General features: G+C 40.6%; 1 protein-coding gene across 5 annotated transcripts in view; it reads left to right on the top strand.

Annotated features, from left to right (window-relative positions):
• The window catches only part of SLC26A8 (solute carrier family 26 member 8), a 78010-nt gene that overhangs the window by 843 nt on the left and 50694 nt on the right, over positions 1–26473 (top strand). For 4 of the 5 annotated variants that reach the window (XM_032140881.2, XM_058432539.1, XM_058432541.1 and 1 more), the window contains exons 2-5: positions 4447–4636; positions 11805–11944; positions 21506–21622; positions 23687–23868. In XM_032140881.2, coding sequence (XP_031996772.1) covers positions 4449–4636; positions 11805–11944; positions 21506–21622; positions 23687–23868 — 627 coding nt within the window. In that variant the 5' untranslated portion in view covers positions 4447–4448. The remainder of the gene's footprint in view (positions 1–4446; positions 4637–11804; positions 11945–21505; positions 21623–23686; positions 23869–26473) is intronic. The other variant, XM_058432542.1, reaches the window with a different exon arrangement.

The following is a 26473-nucleotide window of genomic DNA, read 5'->3' as shown; positions in this document are numbered from 1 at the left end:
AAAAACCTAGGTAGTAACAGGCTTAGGGTTGTTTCTGTTGGAATTACAAATGCTTATTTTGAAATTTTGGAAGTGAATTTCGCCTTTCCATGATTATAGAAAACATTAAAAAGTTAACAATATCTGGGGGAAGATATTCCTGCAACTAAACTAGCTTTCAAGATTTCATATTATTGGGGTCAATAGCCAAAAAATTGGATTGTGTTTAAACTTTTTATTCTTGACTTTTTTTTTTTTTTTTTTGAGACAGAGTCTTGCTCTGTCTCCCAGGCTGGAATGCAGTGGTTCGATCTCGGCTAACTGCAACCTCTGCCTCCTAGGTTCAAGCGATTCTACTGCCTCACCCTCCTGAGTAGCCAGGACTACACACACGCCATCACGCCCAGCTAATTTTTGTATTTTTAGTAGAGACGGGGTTTCGCCATGTTGACCAGGCTGGTCTTGAACTCCTGACCTCAGTTGATCCAACCTCCTCGGCCTTCCAAAGTGTTAGGATTACAGGCATGAGCCAATGAGCCATGCCTGGCCTATTCTTTACTTTTAAAACACTGTGAACACAGATAATGTAAATAATTAGATAAATGGATGGATGGATGGATGGATGGATGGATGGATGGATGGATGGATGGATGGATGGATGATGGATGGATGGATGGATGGATGGATGGATGGATGGATGGATGGATAAGGGTACTATGGAGGGTGAAAGAGCTAGGCCAAAAGTGCTTGTATTTTAACAGGGCCCCCAAACTTAGCACTGAAAGGCTCATGAAAGATAATACACTATATTTATAGTGGTACTCACACTTTAATTTTTATCAGAATCACCTGGACAGCTTCTTTGCTTTTTTTTTTCTACCTAGCAAGACCTACTGAATCAGAATCTCTGGGGGCCCAGCAGTCTGGACAGCTTCTTAAAACAGACTGATGGCCCCCAGAGTTTCTGATTCAGTAGGTCTTGCTAAGTGGGGCCTACTCAACAGTAGGAGTTTCTGGTCATTGCATCTTCTTGGGAAGGGTCCTGCTAGTACATGAAAATGAGCCACTAGGGTTTCTATGAAATCAAGAAAGATATAATGGAGCTGGAGAAATTCCAAAGAAAATTACTTAAAAAAAATAATAAGGAAACCATGTGTTTACCCTTGCTGCTGTTAGCCAGACATTTGATGGAGTTCCTTAAAGACAACTTTCCACCTGCTCCTCCTAACCGTCCTCACTGTGGTCGTAGGAGTTTATGATTTGATAACCTCTCCTAGGCTATTATATTAATGGTCTCCAATTGGCTGTTTTGCCTCAGTCTCTCCTATCTCCACTGTCCAACAACTTTTTGTGATGATGGAAATGTTTTATATCTGCACTGTCCAGTAAGGTAACCACTAGCCATACTTGGCTGTTGAGCACTTGAAATCTAGCTAGTATAATTGAGGATCTGAATTTTTTATTTTAAGTTTAAATAGCCACATGTAGCCAGTGGCTACCATACTGGACAACTCAGCTCTAGAACATAACACTGGCACATTTCATCTTCCCAAAATGCATCTCTGTACATATTACTACTTCTGCTGAAAGACTTTAAATAGGCCAGGCGCGGTGGCTCATGCCTATAATCCCAGCAATTTGGGAGGCCGAGGCGGGAGGATCACCTGAGGTAAGGAGTTCAAGACCAGCCTGGCCAACATGGCGAAACCCCATCTCTACCAAAAATACAAGCCGGGTGCGGTGGCTCACGCTTGTAATCCCAGCACTTTGGGAGGCCGAGGCGGGCAGATCACAAGGTCAGGAGATTGAGACCACAGTGAAACCCTGTCTCTACTAAAAATACAAAAAAATTAACCGGGCGTGGTGGCGGGCGCCTGTAGTCCCAGCTACTCGGAGAGGCTGAGGCAGGAGAATGGCGTGAACCCGGGAGGCAGAGCTTGCAGTGAGCCAAGATCGCACCACTGCACTCCAGCCTGGGTGACAGAGCGAGACTCCGTCTCAAAAAAAATAAAATAAAATAAAATAAAAATACAAAAATTAGGCGGGTGTGGTGGCACATGCCTGTAATCCCAGCTACTCAGGAGGCTGAGGCAGGAGAATCGCTTGAACCTGAGAGGTGGAGGTTGCAGTGAGCTAAGATCGCACAACTGCACTCCAGCCTGGGTGACAGAGCTGGACTCCATCTCCAAAAAAATAAAAAATAAAAAATAAAAAATAGGTCGGGCACGGTGGCTCACGCGTGTAATCCCAGCACTTTGGGAGGCCGAGGCGGGTGGATCACGAGGTCAGGAGATCAAGACCATCCTGGCTAACACGGTGAAACCCTGTGAGCCAAGATCACGCCACTGCACTCCAGCCTGGGCGACAGAGCGAGACTCTGTCTCATAAAAAAAATAAATAAATAAAATAAAATAAAATAGTAAACATATGTAAAGTAATTGACAACATTTAAAAGCCAGAAGATTCCACATAAAAATCTGGCATTATGGCTTCTCCTGGAAAAGATCAGATCTAAGCCATTCCGGGCCCCACATTGACCGATGGCAAAAATGGCTAGAGCTAAGCAGCTTCTGCTGCCTTTGCCAGCCCCACTGTTCCCACCACTCCTTGACGGTCATATTTTGCCTATTTTACACCAATCCTCCTTTAATGTCACTTTCAGAACAAAATGCTGGGTTCTAGACTCTCGACGTGACCCAGGATATCAGTTTTGTCATTAGCAGACTAATTAGGCTTGTTTAGGTTGCTGGGAACAAAGAGACTACTCATGGAAGTACATTGGACGATTATATGGGGAAAGTAAGGAAGATTGGGTCTGTATTCCTATGGGTGGGGAAAGAAAGGCAGGTGGGAATTCCTTACATTTTAATATACAGTTCTACCTTTTTTTCTTTTTGTAAGAGACGTGAGGCACTAATTATCTTAAGTGATATATAGTAAAATACCTCTCCCATCCTCTTCTGTATTCCCCAGTCACCTCACTGGTTTAGTGAATTTGTGATCTTTAGTTCATGGTTGTTATACAACATACTACTTCTACCCAATGCTTTGAGGGTAAAAATGCAATATATAATTATGGCCCGATTACTTACGTTTTCTAAAACCTTAGTTTTACACCTCTAAAATGGAAGAAATAGTAGTACTGGTATTGTTGTGGAAATTTAATGACCTAACTTGTGAAAAAATCTAGTGCAACTCATGGCATAGGATAAATGCCCAATAAATGTTGGCAATGATGACGATGATGATTGTTCTGAAGGAAAACAAAGTTGCTGACACATTAAACTTATTTGCAGCATCACCCATCATCTATATAATTGTGTAATCTATATGATTTGAGGGTTTACTGATATATTTTGTAGGTATGTGGTTTATACCTATGCTTCTTTACATTTATGTGGAAGAATTTTAGAGTTTATGCTTTTTTTATTGTTCAAAAACATAGATTATTAAGAATGGTTATACTTTCTCCCAGAGATGGATCCCTATCCATCCTCATTTACTCTGTCTTTTCAATCTTTTAAGAAAGCAGGATAATATAGATTTTTTTTTCTTTTAGAGACAGGGTCTTGCTCTGACACCCAGGCTGGAGTACAGTGGTGCGATCCCGGCTCACCGCAACCTCCACCTGCTGGGCTCAGGTGATCCTCTCACCTCAGCCTCCTGAGCAGCTAGGACTACATGCTGTGCCATCATGCCCAGCTAATTTTGTTTCTATTTTTAGTAGAGACAGGGTTTCACCATGTTGCCCAGTCTAGTCTTGAACTTCTATAGCTTTTTCTGCTACACCATGAGGCCACTAACTGTATACTTGGCAGTCATTCAAGAAATATTTGTTAAGGGCCTGCTAAGTTGCTAAGTGAAAGCCATTATTTTGGGTCCTGGGGCTGCCACTGTGAATAGTCACAGTCCTGCTTCCTGCTACATTTTATGGGGGAAACAGACAATGGACAAACAGACAAATAATGAATCAGGTGCTGGCAAGTGCTGTGAAGAAAAGTAAAAGGTAAAGGGATAATGATGTCTGCTATTTTAGAGGAGTTACAAGACTTGTATTGAGCACTTAACCCTTCATCTGGACTTCTTCATATATGCTGGATAGTGAGCATTTTCAGTGAAAGTTGTTGATTAATACTGTCTACCTCTTGATCATTTTCCTGCAACATATCAACACAGTTGAATATAAAGAAAACTAGGCCTCCCAGCAGGACACCTGGGTTCTAGTCCTGGCTCTGATAAGTATCAAACAGCAAAGACTGTTTAAACTTCTGGGTTTTGTTGTCTCCATTTGAAAAATGAAAAGAATACACAAAAAATTGTACAACATTGAGAAAGAGTTTTTTACAACTGAAAGATGCTATGCAAGTGTAAAACATTATTATATAGGAATTTTATTTCCTTAAAAATATGCTGAGGATTTGGATTACTGAAAATGCTTTTTTATTTGCTCTCTTTCCACTCATCCAGGAATGGCACAACTAGAGAGGAGTGCCATCTCTGGCTTCAGCTCTAAGTCCAGGCGAAACTCATTCGCATATGATGTTAAGCGTGAAGTATACAATGAGGAGACCTTTCAACAGGAACACAAAAGGAAGTCCTCCTCTTCTGGAAACATGAACATCAACATCACCACCTTCAGACACCACGTCCAGTGCTGGTGCGTGTGTCCAGTCTTTCAGCTGCTGCCGAGCTGGGCAGGACTGAAACCTAACCTGACTCCTTTGGTGTCCACTTCTCTTTCTTGTCTGAGTTCCTGTAATCAGAATCATGCAGTTTAATGTGCAATTTTTCTTCAGTCATTTTTGTGGTTTGTCCTGTAGTACCTTTTTGATTGTAAACTTCTTGGGCATAAAGATCTTGGGTGTCCGTACGGTACCTAAGGAGGATATTTCATAATTCCATTGTTCAATCAACCACGACTACCAGACTCCCGACCAAAAATTAGATAGCCAGCAAGACGCAATGGCTCACGCCCGTAATCCCAACACTTCAGGAGGCCAAGGCGGGCAGATCACCTGAGTCCAGGAATTTGAAACCAACCTGGGCAACATGGTGAAACCCCGTCTCTACTAAAAATACAAAAATTAGCTGGGCGTGGTGGCACGTGCCTGTAATTCCAGCTGCTCAAGAGGCTGAGGCATGAGAATTGCCTGAACCTGGGAGGCGGAGGTTGCAGTGGGCCAAGATTGCGCTACTACACTCCAGCCTGGGCAACAGAGCAAGACTCCGTCTCAAAAAAAATAAATAAATAAGATAGCCATGGTGGACTGATTAATGGTAGGGGAATGAGATTCTTCTAGTCTCATATCCAACAGTGCCCACATGGTGGTACTCCTGGTCACCAAGGTATAATCTACCAGCACCACCTCTGATACCCACTGTGACTAGCTAGGTCCTACAGTTCAGGGGCTCTTACCCTGTTTTTCTGCTTTGAACCTTCTAGCAGTCCGATAAAGTTAATCAACATCTTTCAGAATAATTTTTTAAATGTTTTTTATTGTGGTGAAATATGTATAACATAAAATTGGCTATTTTGACCATTTTTAAATATACAGTTCAGTGGCATGACTGACATTCACAATGTTGTGCAACCATCACCGCTATCTATTTCCAAAACTTTTTCATCACCTCAAACAGAAATTCTGTTAAGCAATAATTCCCCATTTCCCCCTCCCCTCAGCCCAAGTAACCTCTCTTCTGCTTTCTGTCTCTATGAATTTGCCTATTCTAGCTATTTCATTTAAGTAGAATCATACAATATGTTTGTCTTTTTGTGTCTGACTTCTTTCACTTAGCATAATGTTTTCAAGGTTCATCCATATTGTAGCATGTATTAGAACTTCATTTCATTTTATGGCTGACTAATATTCCATTGTATTTATATACCACATTTTTGTTTATCCATTCGTTAACAGACATTTGAGTTGTTTCTACCACCATTAGGCTACTGTAAATAATGCTGCCATGAACATTGGCACAGGAGATCTGTTTGAAGTCCTATAACTAGGACTAGAATTATTGAATCACATCACAAATCTGTGGTAAATTTAACTTTTTAAGGAACTGCCAAACTGTTTTCCACAGTAGCTGCACCACTTTACATTTTCACTGGCAATGTACAATTTTTCCATGTCCTCTCCAACATTTGTTATTTTCCATTTTTTTTAATTATAGCCAACCTATTAGGTATGAAATGATATCTCATCGTGGTTTTTTGTTTTTGCTTTTGTTTTGCATTTTCCTGATGACTAAAGATGATGAGTATCTTTTGGTGTGTTTATTGGTTAATTGTATGTCTTCTTTGGAGAAATGTCTATTCATTTCCTTTGTCCTTTGTAAAATTAGGTTGTTTGTCTTTTTGTTGATGAGTTATAGTTCTTCATATATTCTGGATATTAAACTTCTATCAGATATATGTTTGTAAATCTTATATAATTTTGTAAATATTTTCTCCCATTCTGCAGGTTGTCTTTTACTCTGTTGATAGTGTCCTTTGATGTAGAAAAGTTTTTTGGTTTTTTGTTTTGTTTTGTTGAGACAGAGTTTCACTCTTGCTGCCTAGGCTGGAGTGCAATGGCACAATCTCTGCTCACTGCAACCCCTGCCTCCCAGGTTCCCCTACCTCAGCCTCCTGAGTAGTGGGGACTACAGGCATGTGCCACCACGTCCAGCTAATTTTTGTATTTTTAATAGAGATGGGGTTTCACCATGTTGGCCAGGCTGGTTTTGAACTCCTGACCTCAGGTGATCCGCCTGCCTCGGCCTCCCAAAGTGCCGGGATTACAGACGTAAGCCACCGCACCTGGCTGATGCAGAAAAGTTTTTAATTTTGATGAAATCCAGTTTATCTGTATTTTCTTTTGTTGCCTGGACTTTTGGTGCCATATTTAAGAAACTATTGTCAAATTCAAGATCATGCAAGATCATGCATCTTTTCTTTTCTCTTTTCTTTTCTTTTCTCCTTCCTTCCTTCCTTCCTTCCTTCCTTCCTTCCTTCCTTCCTTCCTTCCTTCTTTCCTTCTTTCTTTTCAAGGCGAACTCTCACTCTGTCGCCCAGGCTGCCATGCAGTGGTGCAATCTCCGCTCACTGCAACCTCCACCTCCCAAGTTCAAGCGATTCTCCTGCCTCATCTCCCGAGTATCTGGGATTACAGGTGCGTGCCACCACGCCTGGCTAATTTTTGCATTTTTAGTAGAGATGGGGTTTCATCAAATTGGTCAGGCTGTTCTCAAATTCCTGACCTCAAGTGATCCACTTGCCTTGGCCTCCCAAAGTGCTGGGATTACAGGCGTGAGCCACCACTCTGGGCCAAGATCATGCATATTTTCATCTATGTTTCCTTCTATGAATTTTATAGTTTTAGCTTTTAAATTTAGGTCTTTGATCCTTTTTGAATTAATGTTTGTATATAGTGTAAGGTAAAAGTCCAGCTTTATTCTTTTACATGTACATATTCTGTTTTCCCAGGACAATTTGTTGAAGAGATTGTCTTCACCTAGTAAATGGTCTTGGCTGCATAATTTTTTAATGCATAAAATAAGCAGGATTATAAGGAAAACCAGTTACATTGAAATAGGTATCTAAATATCAAAAATACCAAAATTGTGTTATTTAATAACATGGGTCTAATAACTATCATAATTTCAAAGTAGTGATGAATGTAACTAATATTTCAAGATCTCTTTAGCAATTGTAATGTAATATAGAAATGTTTGTGATTTCTACTGGTGACAAAGTCAAGTTCTGCTGATACTACTGTGGTTTGTTGCCAACATTCATAATTGAAGGAAATGCTAAAGAAGTTAGTGAAATAAAGATGTAAGTTCTCCTATATAATTTCACATATGCCCCCGAATACTATCTACAGACCCCTTGGGGGTCCACAAACCTCAGGTTAAGAATCCTGGCTGGGTGCAGTGGCTCACCCTGTAATCCCAGCACTTTGGGAGGCTGAGGTGGGCGGATCACTGAGGTCAGGAGTTTGAGACTATCCTGGCCAACATGGTGAAACCCCTTCTCTACTAAAAATACAAAAATTAACTGGGCTTGGTGGTGCACAGCTGTAGTCCCAGCTACCCGAGAGGCTGAGGCAGGAGAATCGCTTGAACCCGGGAGGCAGAGGTTGCAGTGAGCGGAGATCACACCACTGCACTCCAGCCTGGTGACAGAGTGAGACTCTGTCTCAAAAAGAAAAAAAAAAGAATCCTTTGTGACCTACATCATTATAGTAATCGTAATTCTTCAAGTTGTCCTCACTCACGCTCTGAATTTATTAGTCCTTCTTGTCCCCTGGTTTATCACCCACAATTGGCACATGTTGGTATGTTGGCATGTTGGTGACAAGTGTGGAAAGTCCCTCCACAGCCCTGCTCCAGACTGCCCTCTCCTTGAGACATTCTCCTTTGTCCACATTCTGCCTTTTGCAAGTTGTGCTCTTGGATATCCCCCGCTAGTCCTCTCACTTCCTCTGCTCCATGATGGATCGGGGGCATGTGCCAAAGAGGGTATTTGGGGGCAACATTGGCTTTGTCTCTATAAAATGATAGTCTTTTTCCCCAACTTTACCCTCATTATAAATAAGTATTCCCAGTGAAATTTCAACCTAACTCCTTTCTACCTTCCTTACTTAGCCTTGCCATCCAGACACTTAAATCTGACCCATTCTGCCTCCCATAAGCTTTCTAGCAACTGTTACTCCCTACTTCTAAAACATACGGTTCTCTCCACTTCTGAATTTGAACCAGAAAATTAGTACAGCACAGTGCTTAAGAGCACAATTCTGGCTGGGCGCAGTGGCTCATGCCTGTAATCCCAGCACTTTGGGAGGCCGAGGCAGGCAGATCACGAGGTCAGCAGTTTAAGACCAGCCTGGCCAACATGGTGAAACCTCGTCTCTACTAAAAATACAAAAATTAGCTGGGCATGGTGGCACGTGCCTGTCATTCCAGCTACTCAGGAGGCTGAGGCAGGAGAATTGCTTGAACTAGGACCGGAATGCAGAGGTTGCAGTGAGCTGAGATTGCGCCACTGCACTCCAGCCTGAGCTACAGAGTGAGACTCCGTCTCAAAAAAAAAAAAAAAGCACAATTCTGAAGCCAGGCTGCCTGATTTTGAATACTAGTCCTGCTGCTTTTCAGCTATGGGACCTTAGGTAAGCTATTCAATTCTGCTGTGCCTCGGTTTCCTTATCTGTAAGATCAACATGATATTAGCACCTGCCTCATAAAGCGATTGTGAGGATTTAAAAAGTATTTGTAAAGCAACTAGGAAATAGCACTAGATAAGTGAGTTTTTCTTTTTCTTTTTTTTTTTTCTTTTTTTTGAGCCAGAGTCTCACTCTGTCATCCATGCTGGAGTGCAGTGGTGCTATCTCAGCTCACTGCAACCTCCGCCTCCCAGGTTCAAGCGATTCTTCTGCCTCAGCCTCCCAAGTAGCTAGGACTACAGACCCTGTTTTTTTTTATATTTTTAGTAGAGTCAGGGTTTCACCATATTGGCCAGGCCGGTCTCGAACTCCTGACCTTGTGATCCACCCGCCTTGGCCTCCCAAAGTGCTGGGATTACAGGCGTGAGCCACTGCGCCTGGCCATAAGTGAGTTTTTTAATGTAAATAAAATAATCTTTTAACCCTATCTCTTCCTTTCTGCAGAAAACCTCTTAATATCTTTCCTCATTTTCTTCCTCTTTAGCAACTGCAAATCCCCCCTCTTATCAAAATCTCCCCTGTGCTTTCATTTTGATTCTTCCATTTCTCACTTTTAAGATGTCTTAACTGAAATCCAGATCCATGTCTAAATGCTAATACTGTTCCGCCGTCAGCTTCAACTTCCATTCCTCTAATTCCCTCCTTAGTTCCTGCCACTCTTAAAGCCTCATCACTCTGTGTCCATTGTATTTTTCACCATGGGGAAGAGCTTTGATGACTTTGCCTTGGGTGGCTGGCTGGTCTTTCCTTAAGTGACACACAGAGAGGAAGGGAGACTGAACCAGGTGAAGGAACAAACTGTTCTAGTGCCATGCTCTACTCTCCTCCACAGAGGCTCATAATTAGAAACAGCATATTTTGTACACCTGCCACACACCCAGGGACTCTCCTAAGAACAGCAATGTGATGTTCCTTCCAAACCAATGGTCTTACTCATGGCTGCCAAGCAGCATTTCACAGCTGCCAATAGGAAATTTGGAGGCAGGAGAGTGGCTAGAACACTGAGCTAGAAATCAAGGACCTTGTTTCTAGCCCCATCTCTACTCACACTTATTCCTGTGACCATGGTAAAGTCATATTTGTTTGGCATTAATTACCTTAGCAATAGTAATGCCATAGTTGTGAGAGTAAAACATAAGTAAAATTACTTCTTGTCTGAGCATGCACTTCAGCCCTATGTTAAAGTTATATTTGTTGCTGTAGTCAAATCCCAATTATCTAGCTCAGTTTACACACGAAAAATCTTCATACTTTTTGCTTTCAACCCCTGCTAAAATCTAAATAATGAAAAACAATTTAAAACCAAATTGGTTTTCCTGGTTGATTAATGATGATTCTGTTGTTTTAGATGATCTAAAAGTTAAAGCAGGTTTTCTCAATCTCAGCATCATTGACATTTTGGACCAGAAAATTCTTTATTGTGGAGAATTGGCCTGTGCATTCTGTGATGTTTAGCCTCTACCCACTTGCCAATTGCAAGAATCAAAAATGTCTCTGGGCCAGGCATGGTGGCTTATGCCTATAATCCTAGCACTTTGGGAGGCCGAGGCGAGCAGATCACCTGAGGTCAGGAGTTCAAGACCAGCCTGGCCAATGTGGTGAAACCCCATCTCTACTAAAAATACAAAAATTAGCCAGGCATGGTGGCGCATGCCTGTAATCCCGCTACTCAGGAGGCTGAGGCAGGAGAATTGCTTGAACCCGGGAGGCAGAGGCTGCAGTGAGCCAAGATTGTGCCACTGCACTCCAGCCTGGGCGACAGAGCAAGACTCCATCTCAAAAAAAAAAAAAAGTCTCTGGACATTGCCACATGTACATAGGGGAACAAAACTGCACCTAGTTGAGATCTACTGGGCTAAAGGATAATAAAGTTTTATTTTATAAAGTTGTTTCCTTACATAACTAAGTCCTTAAGCACAGGACTTCATATTCTCTATTTTCTACTAATTTCTACATGTCACAGGTCAAGGCCAGACAGAGTAAATGTTTAGTAAAAATTTTAGTTCCATGCTCTCCTCTCCTCCACAGAGGGTCATAATTAGAAAGAACACGCTCTGTGCACCTGCCTCGCACTTGGGGACTCTCCTAATTGGGAATAACATGAATGTGTTAACTGCCCTTCCACCTATCAATGTCACACCTCAAAACACTGTCCTTGTCAAGAGAAAACAACAGCAGTCCATTTTTCTACTGGCAAATTGCTAGGTTTAATTCTTCCCAAATATCCTGTAAAAACACAGAATTGATTACATGCTGGATGTATATGGCTTAGTTCTTGACATATACATAGCACTTGGTTCTGAAGCTAAGGTGATTTAGTCCCCCAGGGAACATGTGGCGATGTCTGGAGACATTGTTACTGTTAGCTGTCACAGCTGAAGGAGGGAGTTCTACTGATATCGAATGTGTGAATGTGTAGAGACAAGGGATGCTGCTAAACATCCTGCAATGCACAGGACAACCCAACAACAAAGAATTATCTGGTCCAATATGTCAAACTGTCATTAGTGCTGACAAGACTCTGCTTTTTCTTGGCTATGTGGGCCAAATGCCTTTTCTTGGCTATGCGGGCATTTTCTTTGGAGAAACTAACCAAGTCTTTGCTCTTCTCTCTCACAGCTGCTCATGGCACAGGTTCCTACGATGCATGCTTACAATCTTTCCCTTCCTAGAATGGATGTGTATGTATCGATTAAAGGATTGGCTTCTGGGAGACTTACTTGCTGGTATAAGTGTTGGCCTTGTGCAAGTTCCCCAAGGTAAGGAAGATATGAAGCCTGTTCATCCAAAGACAATGTATCAGACCTTGTCCACGTGCCCAGGGTAAACAATTACTTGTGCTACATGAGTAGAAGAAAATATTGAATTTTATTCACAGCATTACCATTTGTTCCCTTACCTGCCAGATTTCTAACCTCTCCGGGGTTGTTCCAAAAGACTTAGTTTACTTTAGACCCTTGAATGCTTTCCAGAGTACTTGTAACACCCACTCTTTGTTATTTTTTCCCTTAACTAGTTATTTCATACTCATGACTATAATACATCTCACTTGGCATTGGTTTTACCTAGACAGGGGAAGGATAGGCCGGTCACAGTGGCTCATGCCTGTAATCCCAGCACTTTGGGAGGCCAAGGCTGACAGATTGCTTGAGCTCAGGAGTTCCAGACCAGCCTGGCTAACATGGTGAATCTCTGTCTCTACAAAAAACACAAAAATTAGCGGGGCCTGGTGATGTGTACCTGTAGTCTTAGTTACTCTGGAGGCCGAGGTGGGAGGATCACCTGAGCCCAGGAGGTCGAGACTGTAGTGAGGAGTGATCACACCACTGCACTCCAGCCTGGGCAACAAAGCAAGACCCTGTCTCAAAAAGGAAAAAAAAGGTGAAGGATAGGAAACATAGCATGCCAGCATCTCTCCAGCAAGTGACAAGCAATCCAGTGCCCACTCTTTGGTCTTCCAAGTAGCAGTTCAGATGTAAGACAACAAGATCACACAGATAGGTGTGGGAGCTTATCTGGGCTTTAAAAACTCATTTCCTAAATAGGAATCAACAACTTTGTAACAGTTCCATAAATATTGCTTCCAGAGTCCCACAATGGACAAGTCCAGTTGTAAGAGTCACTATGCTCAGAGAATCCCAAAGGTAGGGCTTCCAACTGGATATTTATCTTTCATTCACAGTCCTCTTGGTCCAGATGGAACATACTATTTGGGTTCATTTTTACCATAAGCAATTCTGCCTGGTAACACAGCTGACGTTCTACCATTATAAGGTTTCCAGGGAAACAGAGCTAGAAAGTTAACCCCAGATCAAATTCATCCTCAAAAAATAGAATGGGTTTTATAAATCCTTTACTCACAGTAGTTTATAGTTCCCCAGATAGTCTTTAAATATCTCCATTTCTCTATTTTTCTGAGGCTCAACAGGCAGGGTTGAAGCTTGTGATCGGGCAGGTTGTGGATAGCACAAAAGAGGTCAAGAACATGAACAAGTTGTGGCTGAAATCCAACTCTAACACAGCACTGTTATTGGCGAAAACAGATGACTTTTTAAGTCTTTGTTTACTTATTTGTTTCTAAATTATCAAATAGTAAAATTGGCTTTTTTTTCCCCTTTTGGTGTATACTCAGATTGATTTTAACACACTTGGCTGGGTCCGGTGGCTCATGCCTGTAATCCCAGCACTTTGGGAGGCCTGGGCAGGCAGATTGATTGAGATCAGGAGTTTGAGACCAGCCTGGGCAACATAGTGAAATCCCATCTCTACTAAAAATACAAAAATTAGCTGGGCGTGGTGGCACGCACCTGTAATCCCAGCTACTTGGGAGGCTGAGGCAGGAGAATTGCTTGAATCCAGGAGGTGGAGGTTGCAGTGAGCCAAGATCGCACAACTGCACTCCAGCCTGGGTGACAGAGTGAGCCTCCATCTCAAAAAAAAACAACAACAACAAAGAAACACGTATATAGATTTGTGTAACCACCACCACAATTGATGCAGAGCAGTTCCATCACCTCCAGAACTCTCTCATGCCATGCTTTTTAAGTCACATCCCCCCAATCTATAACCCCTAGCAACCATTGATCTGTTCTCCAGCACCATAATTCTGTCTTTTTGAGCACATCATATAAATGGAATAATACAGTATGTAAATTTCAAAGGCTGGCTTCTTTCATTATGCATTATGCCTTTGAGATTCACGCAAATTGTTGTGTGTATCAATAGTTCATTTGTATTGCTTAGTAATATTCTACTATATGGATATATCGCAGCTTGTTTATCCATTCACTTGTTGATAGAGATTTTGTTTCCAGTTTCGGTCTCTCACAAATGAAGTTGCTGTGAACATTCATGTACAGGTTTTGAGTGAACATAGTTTTCATTTTACTAAGCTGGAGCTGGATCACTGGTCACATGGTACGTGTATGTTTAACTTTATAAGAAACCACCAAACTGTTTTCCAGAGTGGTTTTTCTCCCATTTTACATCCCCACCCGCAAAGCATAAGAATTTCATTTCCTCCACATCCTCATCAGCAGTTGATATTGTCAATATTTTTAAAATTAAACTTTCTATTTTGAGATAATTATAGATTCACATGCGTTTGTAAGAAACAACAGATAGAACCCATGTACCCTTTACCCAGTTTCCCCAATGGTAGTATCTTGCAAAGCTATGGTTCAGTCTCACAACCAGGATATCAGCATTGTTTCAGTCAAGATAGAGAACACTTTCACCACCACAAATATCCCTCAAGTTGTCTTTTTATAGCCACCACTACCTGCCTCCTGTCCCTAACTCCTCTTAATCCCTAGCAATCATTAATATGTTCTTCACTTCTATAATTTTAACATTTCAAGAAAGTTATCTAAAGGGAATCATACAGCATATAACCCTTTGGTATGGGTTTTTTCCCTCATAATTCTGTGGTGATTCATCCAGATTGTTGTATATATGAATTGTTTATAACTTTTTATTTTTGAGTAATAGTCCATGGTATAGATGTATCAGTTCATTTAAACATTTACCCATTGAAGGATATCTGGATTGCTTCCAGGCTTTGGTATTACATATATAGATGATATGAACATTCATATGCAGGTTTTTTGTTGTTGTTGTTGTTGTTGTTGAGAGGAAGTCTCGCTCTGTCACCCAGGCTGGATGGAGTGCAGTGGCACGATCTTGGCTCACTACAACCTCTGCCACCCGGGTTCAAGCAATTCTCCTGCCTCAGCCTCCTGAGTAGCTGGGATTACAGGCGCACACCATCATGCCCAGCTAACTTTTGTCTTTTAGCAGAGACAGGGTTTCACCATGTTGGCCAGGCTGGTCATAAACTCCTAACCTTAAGTGACCACCCACCTTGGCCTCCCAAAGTACTGGGATTACAGGCGAGAGCCACAGCGCCTCGCCTCATGTGCAGGTTTTTAAAATAAATGTTAAGTCTTCATTTATCTGGGATAAATGCTTAGAAGTGTAGTATATTGCTGGAGTATATAGGAGTTGCCTGTTGCCTTTTTTCACCAACCTGTTTTCCAGAGTGGCTTAACATATTACATTCCCACTAGCAATCTATGAGTGATCCAGTTGCTCTGTATCCTCACCAACATTTGCTGTTGTCACTATTTTTTATTTTAGCTATTCTGATAATCATGTAGTGATATCTCATTGTGGTTTTAGTTTGCATTGTCTTAATGGCTAGTGATATTTAACATCTTTTCATATGCTAATTTCTATCTGTTGTTTTCATAAAATGGCTCTTCATGTCTTTTGCCCATGTTCTAGTTAAATTCTGTTTTTACTATCGAGATCTGAGAATGCTTTGTAGATTCTGGATACTAGTTATTTTGTCTTTTGTGTTTTACAAATATTTTCTCCCAGTCTGGAGCCTGCCTTTTCATACTCTTAACAGTCTTCCAGAGCAAAAGGTTTTGATTTTGATAGACTCATTTTTAGTATCTTTTATTTTAGCCATTCTAAGAAGTATGTAGTGGTATCTCATCATTGTTTTAATTTGCATTTCCCTAATGGTTAATGAGGTTGAACATCTTTTCATGTGCCTAACTTGCAATCCTCATATCTTCTTTGAAGGGTTTGTGCAAGTACTTGGCCTATTTTTCCACTGAGGTTTTATTTTTTTCTTATTGTTAATTTTTGAGCTTTTGTTTTGTTTTGTTTTGTTTTTAGAGACAGGATCTTGCTCTGTCACCCAGGCAGGAGTGCAGTGGTATGAACATAGCTCACTGCAGTCTAGAACTCCTGGCCTCAAGCATCCTCCTGCCTTGGCCTCCTAAAGTGCTGAGATTACAGGCATGATGAGCCACCATGACCGGCCTCAACACCATTTTTTTTTTTTTTTTTTTTTGAGACGGAGTCTCGCTGTGTCGCCCAGGCTGGAGTGCAATGGCGCAGTCTCGGCTCACTGCAAGCTCCGCCTCCTGGGTCATGCCATTCTCCTGCCTCAGCCTCCCGAGTAGCTGGGACTACAGGCGCCCGCCACCACGCCTGGCTAATTTTTTGTATTTTTAGTAGACACATGGTTTCACCGTGTTAGCTAGGATGGTCTCGATCTCCTGACCTCATGATCTGCCAGCCTCGGCCTCCCAAAGCACTGGGATTACAGGTGTGAGCACCACTGTGCCCAGCCTCAACACCATTTTTAAAGAATATCCTCCAGTGAATTGTTTTTGCACCTTTGTCAGAGATCAAATAGGCATCTTTTGTGTGAGTCTCCTAAATTTTCTTCATTCTGTTCCATCGATCTATGTGTCTATCCCTTTACCAATACCATGTCTTGACTGTGAGTTTTAAGGTTGAGTGATATGCTTCCTCCAGCTATTTTTTTTCCAAAATCGTTTTAGCTATTCTTCCATATTCATTTTATAATCAGCTTATCTAAATTTACCAAAAAAGGCTTTTGTTTAGATTTTGATGGGTATTCCATTAAATCTATAGATCATTTCAGGGAGAATTGGCATCTTTATTATGTTGTCTTCCAATCCATGATTATGTGTGTCTCTCCATTTATTTAGGTCCCTTGATTTCTTTCATCAGCCTTTTGTAGTTTTCAGCATAGAGATCCTATGTGTTTTGTTAGATTTGTGCCAAAGTATTTCATTTTAGGGGTTTAAATGATGGTTCAGTCTCCAATTATTCATTGTTTGCATATAAAAATGCAATTGATATTTGTGTGTTTTTCTTGTATCCTGAAACTCCTTTATTAGTTCTAAGAATTTTTTGTAGATTCCCTGGAATTAACTACATTGACAATCATGTCATCTGTTAATAGGGACAGTTATGTTTATTTCTTTTTAATATGAATGGCCTTTATAACTTTTTATTGCTTGTTATACTAGCTAAGGCTTCCAATACTATGTTGAATAAGGGTGGTGAGAATAGACATTCTTGCCTTGTTCCTGAACATAGGGGGAAAGCATTCAGTCTTTTACCACTAAGTATGATGTTAGCTGTAGGATTTTTGTTGATGTCCTTTATTAGGTCAAGGAAGTTTTCATCTACTCCAGTTTGCTGAGAAATTTATCATAAATCAATGTTGTATTTTGTGAAATGATTTTTTGCATCTATTGATATGACCATGTGGTTTTTCTCTTTAGATGATTAATATGGCAGGTTACATTAATTGATTTTTTTGAATATTGAACCAGCCTTGCATTCTCAGAATAAGAGAGTATTCACACTAAGTTACCATATGTGCTAGTTGCATTCCTGCAAAAAGAAATTTTCATGTGGCAGCTACAACTAAAATGGCCCATTTGTATTAATATAGTCATTTTATTTCTATGAATAAAATTTCTAGCATATTCCTATGGTGCTGCAATGAGACAGCTGAACTCTTGGAATTGATGCTTTAACTATGAGTCCCCTGCTGGTTTCTACTTATATTTAAATAAAGACCAAAGTTGGAGGATATCTCATTGCTAAATTAAAAAGTCATCATTATAATCTTGTATCAAAATAAGAATGGCATTAGAGTAATATCTAGCATTCACCACAACACCTAGCACATAGTAGGTACTCAAAAGATATCTGTTGAATAAAAATGATTACATAGCTGGTTATGGTAGCTCACACCTGTAATCCGAGCACTTTGGGAGGCTGAGGAAGGTGAATTACTTGAGGTCAGGAGGTCGAGACCAGCCTAGCCAATATGGCAAAACCCTGTCTCTACTAAAAATACAAAAATTAGCCAGGTGTAGTGGTATGTGCCTGTAATCCCAGCTACTCAGGAGGCTAAGGCAGGAGAATTGCTTAAAACTGGGAGGCAGAGGCTGCAATAAACTGAGATCACACCACTGCATTCCAGCCTGGGTAACAGAGCGAGACTCCATCGGAAAAAAAAAAAAAGATTACATAGCTATATGAATGAATGCATCCAACCAGCTCTTAATACTTGATTAAGGGATTGAATATTAGTTTAATTGATGTTAATAATAAGATAATTTGTAGTGTGAATAATTCAAAAATTGTACTTACATTTGAATACCTGATGACAATAATTTTATTCAAATGAAACAAAAATACTATATGATGAAGACCTTATTAAAAAGGTGCTGGATCTTCCTTACAGTAGAATTCCAATTTATAAATGTAGAATTAAAGAAGAAAATACAAAATCACCTTCATGAAAATACTACAGTAATAATTGTACATAAAATCTACCCAGTGGATGCTAAAACCAGTGGGTGAAAATTTACAAACTAAGAAACAGGATTTGCATACTTTCAAAGTATCTCCCTCGAGATATTTATTAACTACCCCACTACTTTACAATAGAAAACCTAGGAGAAAATAGCTCAACTAAGTGATTAATGTGAGCATTACCAGTAGTAAAATATATGAATATCATGACTCCTGTGATATGATACAATAAGAAAGATACAACATCATTTCTGCAGTATTCTTGCCAAAAGCGTATAACCTTTGTATAACCATAAGGAAATATAAGACAAACCAAAATTGAGGAGTATTTGACAAAATAACTGATCTATTAATACTCTTTTAACGTGTCAAAGTCATGAAAGACAGGTAAAAATTATGGAACTGTTATAGATTGCAGGAATAAGGGGAAATAACAACTAAATGAAATGTGAGACTCTGGATAGAATCCTAGAACAAAATGAAAGACATTAGTAAAAAAACTGATGGGATTCAAATAAAGTTTTTAATCTCTAATGTTAATTTCCTAGTTCTGATCAATATACTATGACTATATAAAATGTTAACATTAGGAGAAGCTGTGGAAGGGATATATGGAAACTGCATTATTTTTGTAACTTTTCTGTAATTCTAAAATTGGTTTAAAATTTTTGAAAATTTTAAGTTGTTGGAAAGTTTGGAAATTTTAATTCTCTCTATTTCACTATGGCCTAAGCTTAAATGAGACTAGATAACTTAATTCTCAGATTGTTAACCTAGTAATTCTCTTACCTTCCCAGCATTGGTTAGTTATATAAAACTAACAAAAGATTTTCTCTTCATGCTACACATTGCTTTTCAAGAGTAAATGGGGGCCGGGCGTGGTGGCTCATGCCTGTAATCCCAGCACTTTGGGAGACCAAGGTAGGCAGATCGCTTGAGCTCAGGAGTTCAAGACCAGACTGGTGAAACCCTTGTCTCTACTAAAAAAAAAAAAAACATTTAACTAGGTATGGTGGTGCAAGCGCCTGTAGTCCCAGCTGCTTTGGGAGGCTGAGGTGGAAGGATCACTGGAGCCTGGGAGGTCAAGGCTGCAGTGAGCCAAGATCCTACCACTGCACTCCAGCCTGGGTGACACAGCAAGACACTGTCGCAAAAAAAGAAAAAAGTAAATAGGGGCTATTCAACATTATAATGGAGTGCATACGCAGTATATTAAAGCAAGAAAAAGAAGTACAAAGTGTAAGAATTATAAAGGAATAAAGCTTCATTATTCACAGATGATTTTTTATGCAAAGAATTCAAAAGAATATAAAGAAAATTAATATGATTTTTTAAAAGCAAAAAAGATTTTAAAAAGGCATAAAAAATAAAAGAAAAACAAAGAAAATAATAAGATTTTATGAATGTTGCTAGATACTAAATCAGCATATAAAAATCAACTATGCTTAGGTGCAATGGCTCATGCCTATAATCCTAGCACTTTGGGAGGTTGAGGCAGGTGGACTGCTTGAGCCCAGGAGTTCAAGACCAGCCTGGCAACACAGTGACACCCTGTCTCTATGAAAACTACAAAAAGTTTAGATGGGCATGGTTGTGCATACCTGTAGTCCCAGCTACTTGAGAGACTGAGGTGGGAGGATTCCCTGAGCCTGGGAGGTTGAAGCTGTAGTGAGCTGTGATTACACCACTGCACTCTAGCCTGGGCAACAGAACGAGACTCTGTCTCAAAAAAAAAAAAAATAAAATTGTGTTCAGTATAACTCTTAATATAAAATTCAAAATGGGAGCATATTAAACTATATTGTGTAGGGATATGTACACTACTGGTAAAGAAAAGCAAAGAAATAGGCCAGGCACGGTGGCTCACGCCTGTAATCCCAGCACTTTGGGAGGCCGAGGCGGGCGGATCACGAGGTCAGGAGATCGAGATCATCCTGGCTAACACAGTGAAACCCCATCTCTACTAAAAATAGAAAAAAATTAGCCGGGCGTGGTGGCAGGCACCTGTAGTCCCAGCTACTCTGGAGGCTGAGGCAGGAGAATGGCGTGAACCCGGGAGGCGGAGCTTGCAGTGAGCCAAGATGGCGCCACTGCACTCCAGCCTGGGCGACAGAGCGAGACTCTGTCTCAAAAAAAAAAGAATACCAATTGGCCATTGTGGATCATATTACAGACCCTCTACCACAACAATCATTTGTAAGATAATCAGGGAAATTTGAACACTGAGTGGATAATGATGATATTGTACTTAAATCAGAAGAGTATTATCATTTAGAGACACATACCAAAATATCTACAGATTAAATAATCAAATGCCTTGGATTTGCCTCAAAGTAATATAGGGTGAGAGAGGAGTAGAAGCATAGATTGATGATGGGTTGACCATTGTTGAAGTGGATGATGGGTATATGGAATTCATTATACTCTATTTTTGTATATGTTTGAAATGTCTTATAAAAAGGAGCCTTGCTTATCTAAGACAATAAACCACCTCACTAAATTCATAACTGAATTTAGATGAGTATATCGGTATGATGTAAATTGAGGACAGACTCTTAGGGAAGGAAATAGGGGCTTGAAACATCAAAAGGATGACACTATGACTGTTAGTCCATTTGCTTCAAAATTTCCAAATTCTCATGGTGCTTCTTAGAAAAGAAAGTAAGTATTAGAGAAGCAACTGAAGGAAGAGGCTGCAGTGATTGGCCTATGGAAGAGAACCAACACATACCAACTTCAAGTCAGTGAAGTGTGATTCTTGCCTTGCTCTCCAGTTTTATCTTCAGCCCTGGAGAATTCCCAGGGCCTGCTTGTGCTAGACTAGGAATAAGGATGGGGCTGCTTTTGAGCTGTTGGAATTAGGGGTCTTATTGCTGTGGTATTTGCTTCACATGCTTAGTATTAAGACCTGACAGTGAATGATGTTTCAGCCTATGATATTGAATTGAAGTGTAAAAGCATGTGGCAAAATAGGAAGAGAAGCTAGGAATCAAAGAAGATAATAAAAAGTGCTAATGAAGGACCATATGTCCAGAAATACTATTACCACACTCAGTCAGCTATACACATGGATGATTTTTATTTTAAATATTCTTTACAGTTTTTATTTAAGGTGACTTTTAAAGACAAGCTGCTTTTTCTTAAATTATCTTGTTTTTCAGGCCTGACACTTAGTTTGCTGGCAAGGCAACTGATTCCTCCTCTCAACATCGCTTATGCAGCTTTCTGTTCTTCGGTAATTTATGTAATTTTTGGATCATGTCATCAAATGTCCATTGGTGAGTTCAGCACTGAAATACACATGCGGTGGATGAAGTTTCCATCTTGATCATATACTTATTGCTAAGGAACCCAACATAAAGCTATCTTTAAGATAGAAAGAAAGGAGGCAGGAGGTGGACATTCTATCCATACAGTTAGTGTTCAGATTGTAGAAATAAATACTTCTAGTGTGTCATTATTGTCAACACCAGAAAACAGGCCAGCAAGATGTTTCCCAAAGAAATTAAAGGGCAGAGGTACTTTCCTTAAGAAATCACCATACATTGGAATCTGACTTCCCTCAACCCAGAAGATCCAGAAATGATTGTGTCAATACTCCTAGAGCAGATACTTCCTTCATCTGAACCATAATAACCAAACTCCATGGGCTGACTTGTAATACAGCATGCCAGCTTATTAATTTACAGTGAGAAAATGTTATCACAGTAATCAAAACACTGACTTCCATAGGATAAATACTTCCCTTCCCTGAGTCAAAAGTCCATCTACTAATTTATAATTAGAAATAACTATTACAGAGGCCAGACTAATTAAAGGTCATATGATCAGCACATTTACTTCACCTAGGTAAGCCTGCATAGAAATCAAATCACAAAATTCCCCCATAAGTTTAGAAGGTCATTGCCAACATTTACTCAGGGATGTACCTTTTCCTGGATTTCTCCACTGAACTGACCAATCCACCAACATTTACCATTCTGAATGACACATTCTTTATATATGTCTTTATGTTCAGTCTGATTAACATCCCATCCTTCCAGATGTGAAGTGCTACTTTTCCTTTTCTAAGAATAGCTTGGCCGGGTACGGTGGCTCGCGCCTGTAGTCGCAGCACTTTGGGAGGCCGAGGCAAGCGGATCACGAGGTCAGGAGTTTGAGACCAGCCTGGCTAACATAGTGAAACCCCATCTCTACTAAAAATAGAAAAAATTAGCTAGGCATGGTGGCAGGTGTCTGTAATCCCAGCTACTTGGGAGGCTGAGGCAGGAGAATTGCCTGAACCCGGGAGGTGGAGGTTGCAGTGAGCCAAGATCACTCCATTACACTCCAGCCTGGGCAACAAGAGCGAAACTCCGTCTCAAAATAAATAAACAAATATTAATAATAAAAATAAAGAATAGCTCGTGTCTTTATTCAATCCGCTATGTGTTGATTTTACATTTGAACACCAAGAAAACAATTTTATTCCTGTATTTCCAAGTTTCTGAGGAACCTCACAATCATTTCCAAATACTTATAATAAGGGTTGTTAGAGATTTATTTACGTTAGGTAAATTTAAAGTTAAGATGTATCTTTGCTCTCTTATGTGTTATGACAATATGAGGACTAAACAAAATAATGTTTGAAATAAGTTTAATTTACCTCAGTGTCAGTATTATTTTTCTTCCTATTGTTATTGACTGCTTCGTTTTCTTTTTTTTTTGGAGATGGAGTTTCACTCTTGTTGCCCAGGCTGGAGTGCAATCACGCCATCTTGGCTCACTGCAACCTCCACCTCCTGGCTTCAAGTGATTCTTCTGCCTCAGCCTCCTGAGTTGGTGGGATTACAGGCATGCACCACCATGCCCAGCTAATTTTGTATTTTTAGTAGACACGGGGTTTCTCCATGTTGGTCAGACTGGTCTCAAACTCCTGATCTCAGGTGATCCACCTGCCTCGGCCTCCCAAAGTGCTAGGATTACAGGCGTGAGCCACCATGCCCGGTGATTGCTTTGTTTTCTAATATTTACACTGCCATCTCACTTTTAACCTTCTCTAAGAGCAGACACAGCAGCTGAGCCTGACACCCATTTCAGTCAACTTCTCTATTGCACTCAACATACCCATAACACAAGGAGACTAAATACCTAAACCACCACCATCTAAATTCCATGAGTTGGTCACAATATGTGGAGGCACAGTTCTCTTTCTTGATCTTTCTTACTTCTCAATGGCCACTTTCAAATGAGAAAAGTTCTTCAGTTGAAGGACAATTCGGAATTCAACCATACTTGCTTTTGTCAGTATCAGTTTACCTGGACTTGAAACTTCACCTTCTGCCTAACATCTTCTTCCATAGGTTCCTTCTTCCTGGTGAGTGCTCTGCTGATCAACGTTCTGAAAGTGAGCCCATTCAACAATGGTCAACTGGTCATGGGATCTTTCATCAAGGATGAGTTTTCTGCCCCCTCCTACCTTATGGGCTATAATAAATCCTTGAGTGTGGTGGCAACCACAACTTTTCTGACTGGGATTATTCAGGTAGGATCTGAGTCTTCAAATCCCTGAAAAGGAACTGAATAAAGGGGCTATAAACAGACTCCTTCCTTATACTACTCCTGTGATTCACTGTGATACACCTGGAACTTCAGTGATTTGTTTTTTGAAAAATCAGAGGCTGTGTGTATAGGGTGTCTCCTTAGTGACAAAACTTCTCTCTCCTCAGAAATCATCTACCACTGATTTAGGATGAGATATTGAACATTCTCTTCAGTCCTTTCTCCTCTAAGACAAAGGGTCTAAGGGACAATGGTCCAGAGCAGTGGTCCCCAACCTTTTTGCAACCAGGGACCAGTTTCCTGGAAGACAATTTTTCCACAAATGGCAGGTCGGGGCTAGGGAGGGTGGTGGTTTTGGGATAAAGCTGTTCCACCTCAGATGACCAGGCATTTGATTCTCATAAGGAGCATGCAACCTAGATCCCTCACATGTGCAGTTCACAATAGAGTTTGTGCTTCCCTGAGAATCTAATGCTGTGGCTGATCTGACAGAAGCTGGAGAGCTCAGGCAGTGATGCTTGCTTGCCTGCTGCTCACCTCCTGCTGTGCAGCACCCGGTTCCTAACAGGCCACAAACCAGTACCAGTACCGGTCGGTGGCCCCAGGGGGTTGGGGACTCTTAGTCCAGAGCTCCACTCCTGATCTTACCTTTTAAAAAATTGCTTCATATTCTTTTTTTTTTTTTTTTTAGATGGAGTTTTGCTCTTGTTGCCCAGGCTGTAGTGCAGTGGGACAATCGTGGCTCACTGCAATCTCCGCCTCCCAGGTTCAAGTGATTCTCCTGCCTCAGCCTCCCGAGTAGCTGGGATTACAGGTGCATGCCACCACACCCAGCACATTTTTGTATTTTTAGTAGAGAAGGGGTTTTACCATGTTAGCCAGGCTGGTCTTGAACTCCTGACCTCAGGTGATCCACCCACCTCGGCCTCCCAAACTGTTGGGATTACAGGTGTGAGCCACTGCACCCGGCCAAAAATTGCTTTATATTCTATCAACAAGAATGGACTAATTTAGCTGGGCATGGTAGCATGTGCCTGTAGTCCCAGTTACTCAGGAGGCTGAGGTGGGAGGATCACTTGAGCCCAGGAGGTTGAGGCTGCAGTAAGCTATGATCATGCCACTGCACTCCAGCCTGAGTGGCACAGCGAGACCCTATCTCTGAAATAATAATAATAATAATGATGGCCTTACAGGCTCACACACTATCTTTGGGTTAGTAAGCTTTAGAGCCAGATCTGGAATCCTTTATCTGCATTGACAAGGACCACAGCTAAAGGACAATAATATGAATGACTCATTAAAATCTCAAAACTTATTTTGGCACTGTCTTTAATTTCCTCTGAGAGTCTATCATCAAAAGTTCATCCACTGAACTAAAGTCACATCCTCCAGGCTTATTTCTCTTTTTTCTCAACTAACCCACTCTCTAGTTGATTTTCACTGATCTCCCCTGGGACTTTTCATTAAGTAAAGATTTATTGGGTACCTACAAAGGCAGGCTATCAAAGTAGGCAGACTCCAGCCCTGACATTATGAGCTGTGTAAACTTTGGTAAATTATTTTATCTTGGTGGGCCTCAGTTTCCTCATGTGTAAAGCAGGAATAATATTTGTTTTGCAGGGTTCTTAGGAGGATTTAGTGAAAAAAATGCATGCAAAGTATTTAGCCTAGAGCTTGTCACATAGTAAGCATCAATAAGTTATAATTAGTGGGCACAGAGAAATGAATTTGGTACTTTAACAGGGACCAAAAATTTAAAAAACAATATATAGTTTCTTGTGGTTAAAAAGTTTAATCTTGTGGGATAAGACAAAATACACAAGCAACCTTTTAATTATCAAGGGGCCTCATACATGCTTTCTCTTCTCCTTCAAGCCTCAGCTTTTTTCATCTAAAAAAGGAAGAGGGCTGGGCATGGTGGCTCACTTCTGTAATCCCAGCACTTTGGGAGACTGAAGCAGGAGGATTGCTTGGGGCCAGGAGTTTGAGACCAGCCTGGGCAACATAGGGAAACTCTGTCTCTACAAAACAAAATAAAAAAAAAATAGCTGGGTGTGGTGGTGCATGCCTGTAGCACACTACTATGGTCCTTATTTTAAGAAAACAAGGCCATAGAGAGGTTAAGAAAATTGCCCAAGGTCACATAGCTAAGACACCAAACTGGGATTCAGTTTTAGGGTTGTCTGATTGTAGAATCTGTGCTCTAGAAAATCTTAAGTGCAAAATAATATTCATATAAGAGTTTAGTGCTAAAAGAACATGAAGTTAAAAAATAACCTCTAGTTGAGCTGAAGTTATCTGGGAAGGAAACAACTATTTATTGAGCCCTCCCTTTCATTCATTCAACATTTAGTACTGGCTTCCTATAAGAATGGCAGATAGGTTTCATCTCACAGGCCAACCCTGACTGATTAACAGTGGCTGCCTAGAATATTATGTTAACACTGAATGTGATGCCATATTACAGTGGGCAAGAAAGAGTTCTACGGCAATTGCAGATTTTTGCCATTTACAAGATGGAAGGCAGGGATGGTATGAAGAACAGTGACATATATTCGCATATATAAGTGATACATATTTGTCACTAT

This window comes from Hylobates moloch, unplaced genomic scaffold (assembly GCF_009828535.3).
Source record: "Hylobates moloch isolate HMO894 unplaced genomic scaffold, HMol_V3 SCAFFOLD_20, whole genome shotgun sequence".
Taxonomy (NCBI): Eukaryota; Metazoa; Chordata; class Mammalia; order Primates; family Hylobatidae; genus Hylobates; species Hylobates moloch.
This window is presented reverse-complemented; position numbering and strand designations above follow the sequence as displayed.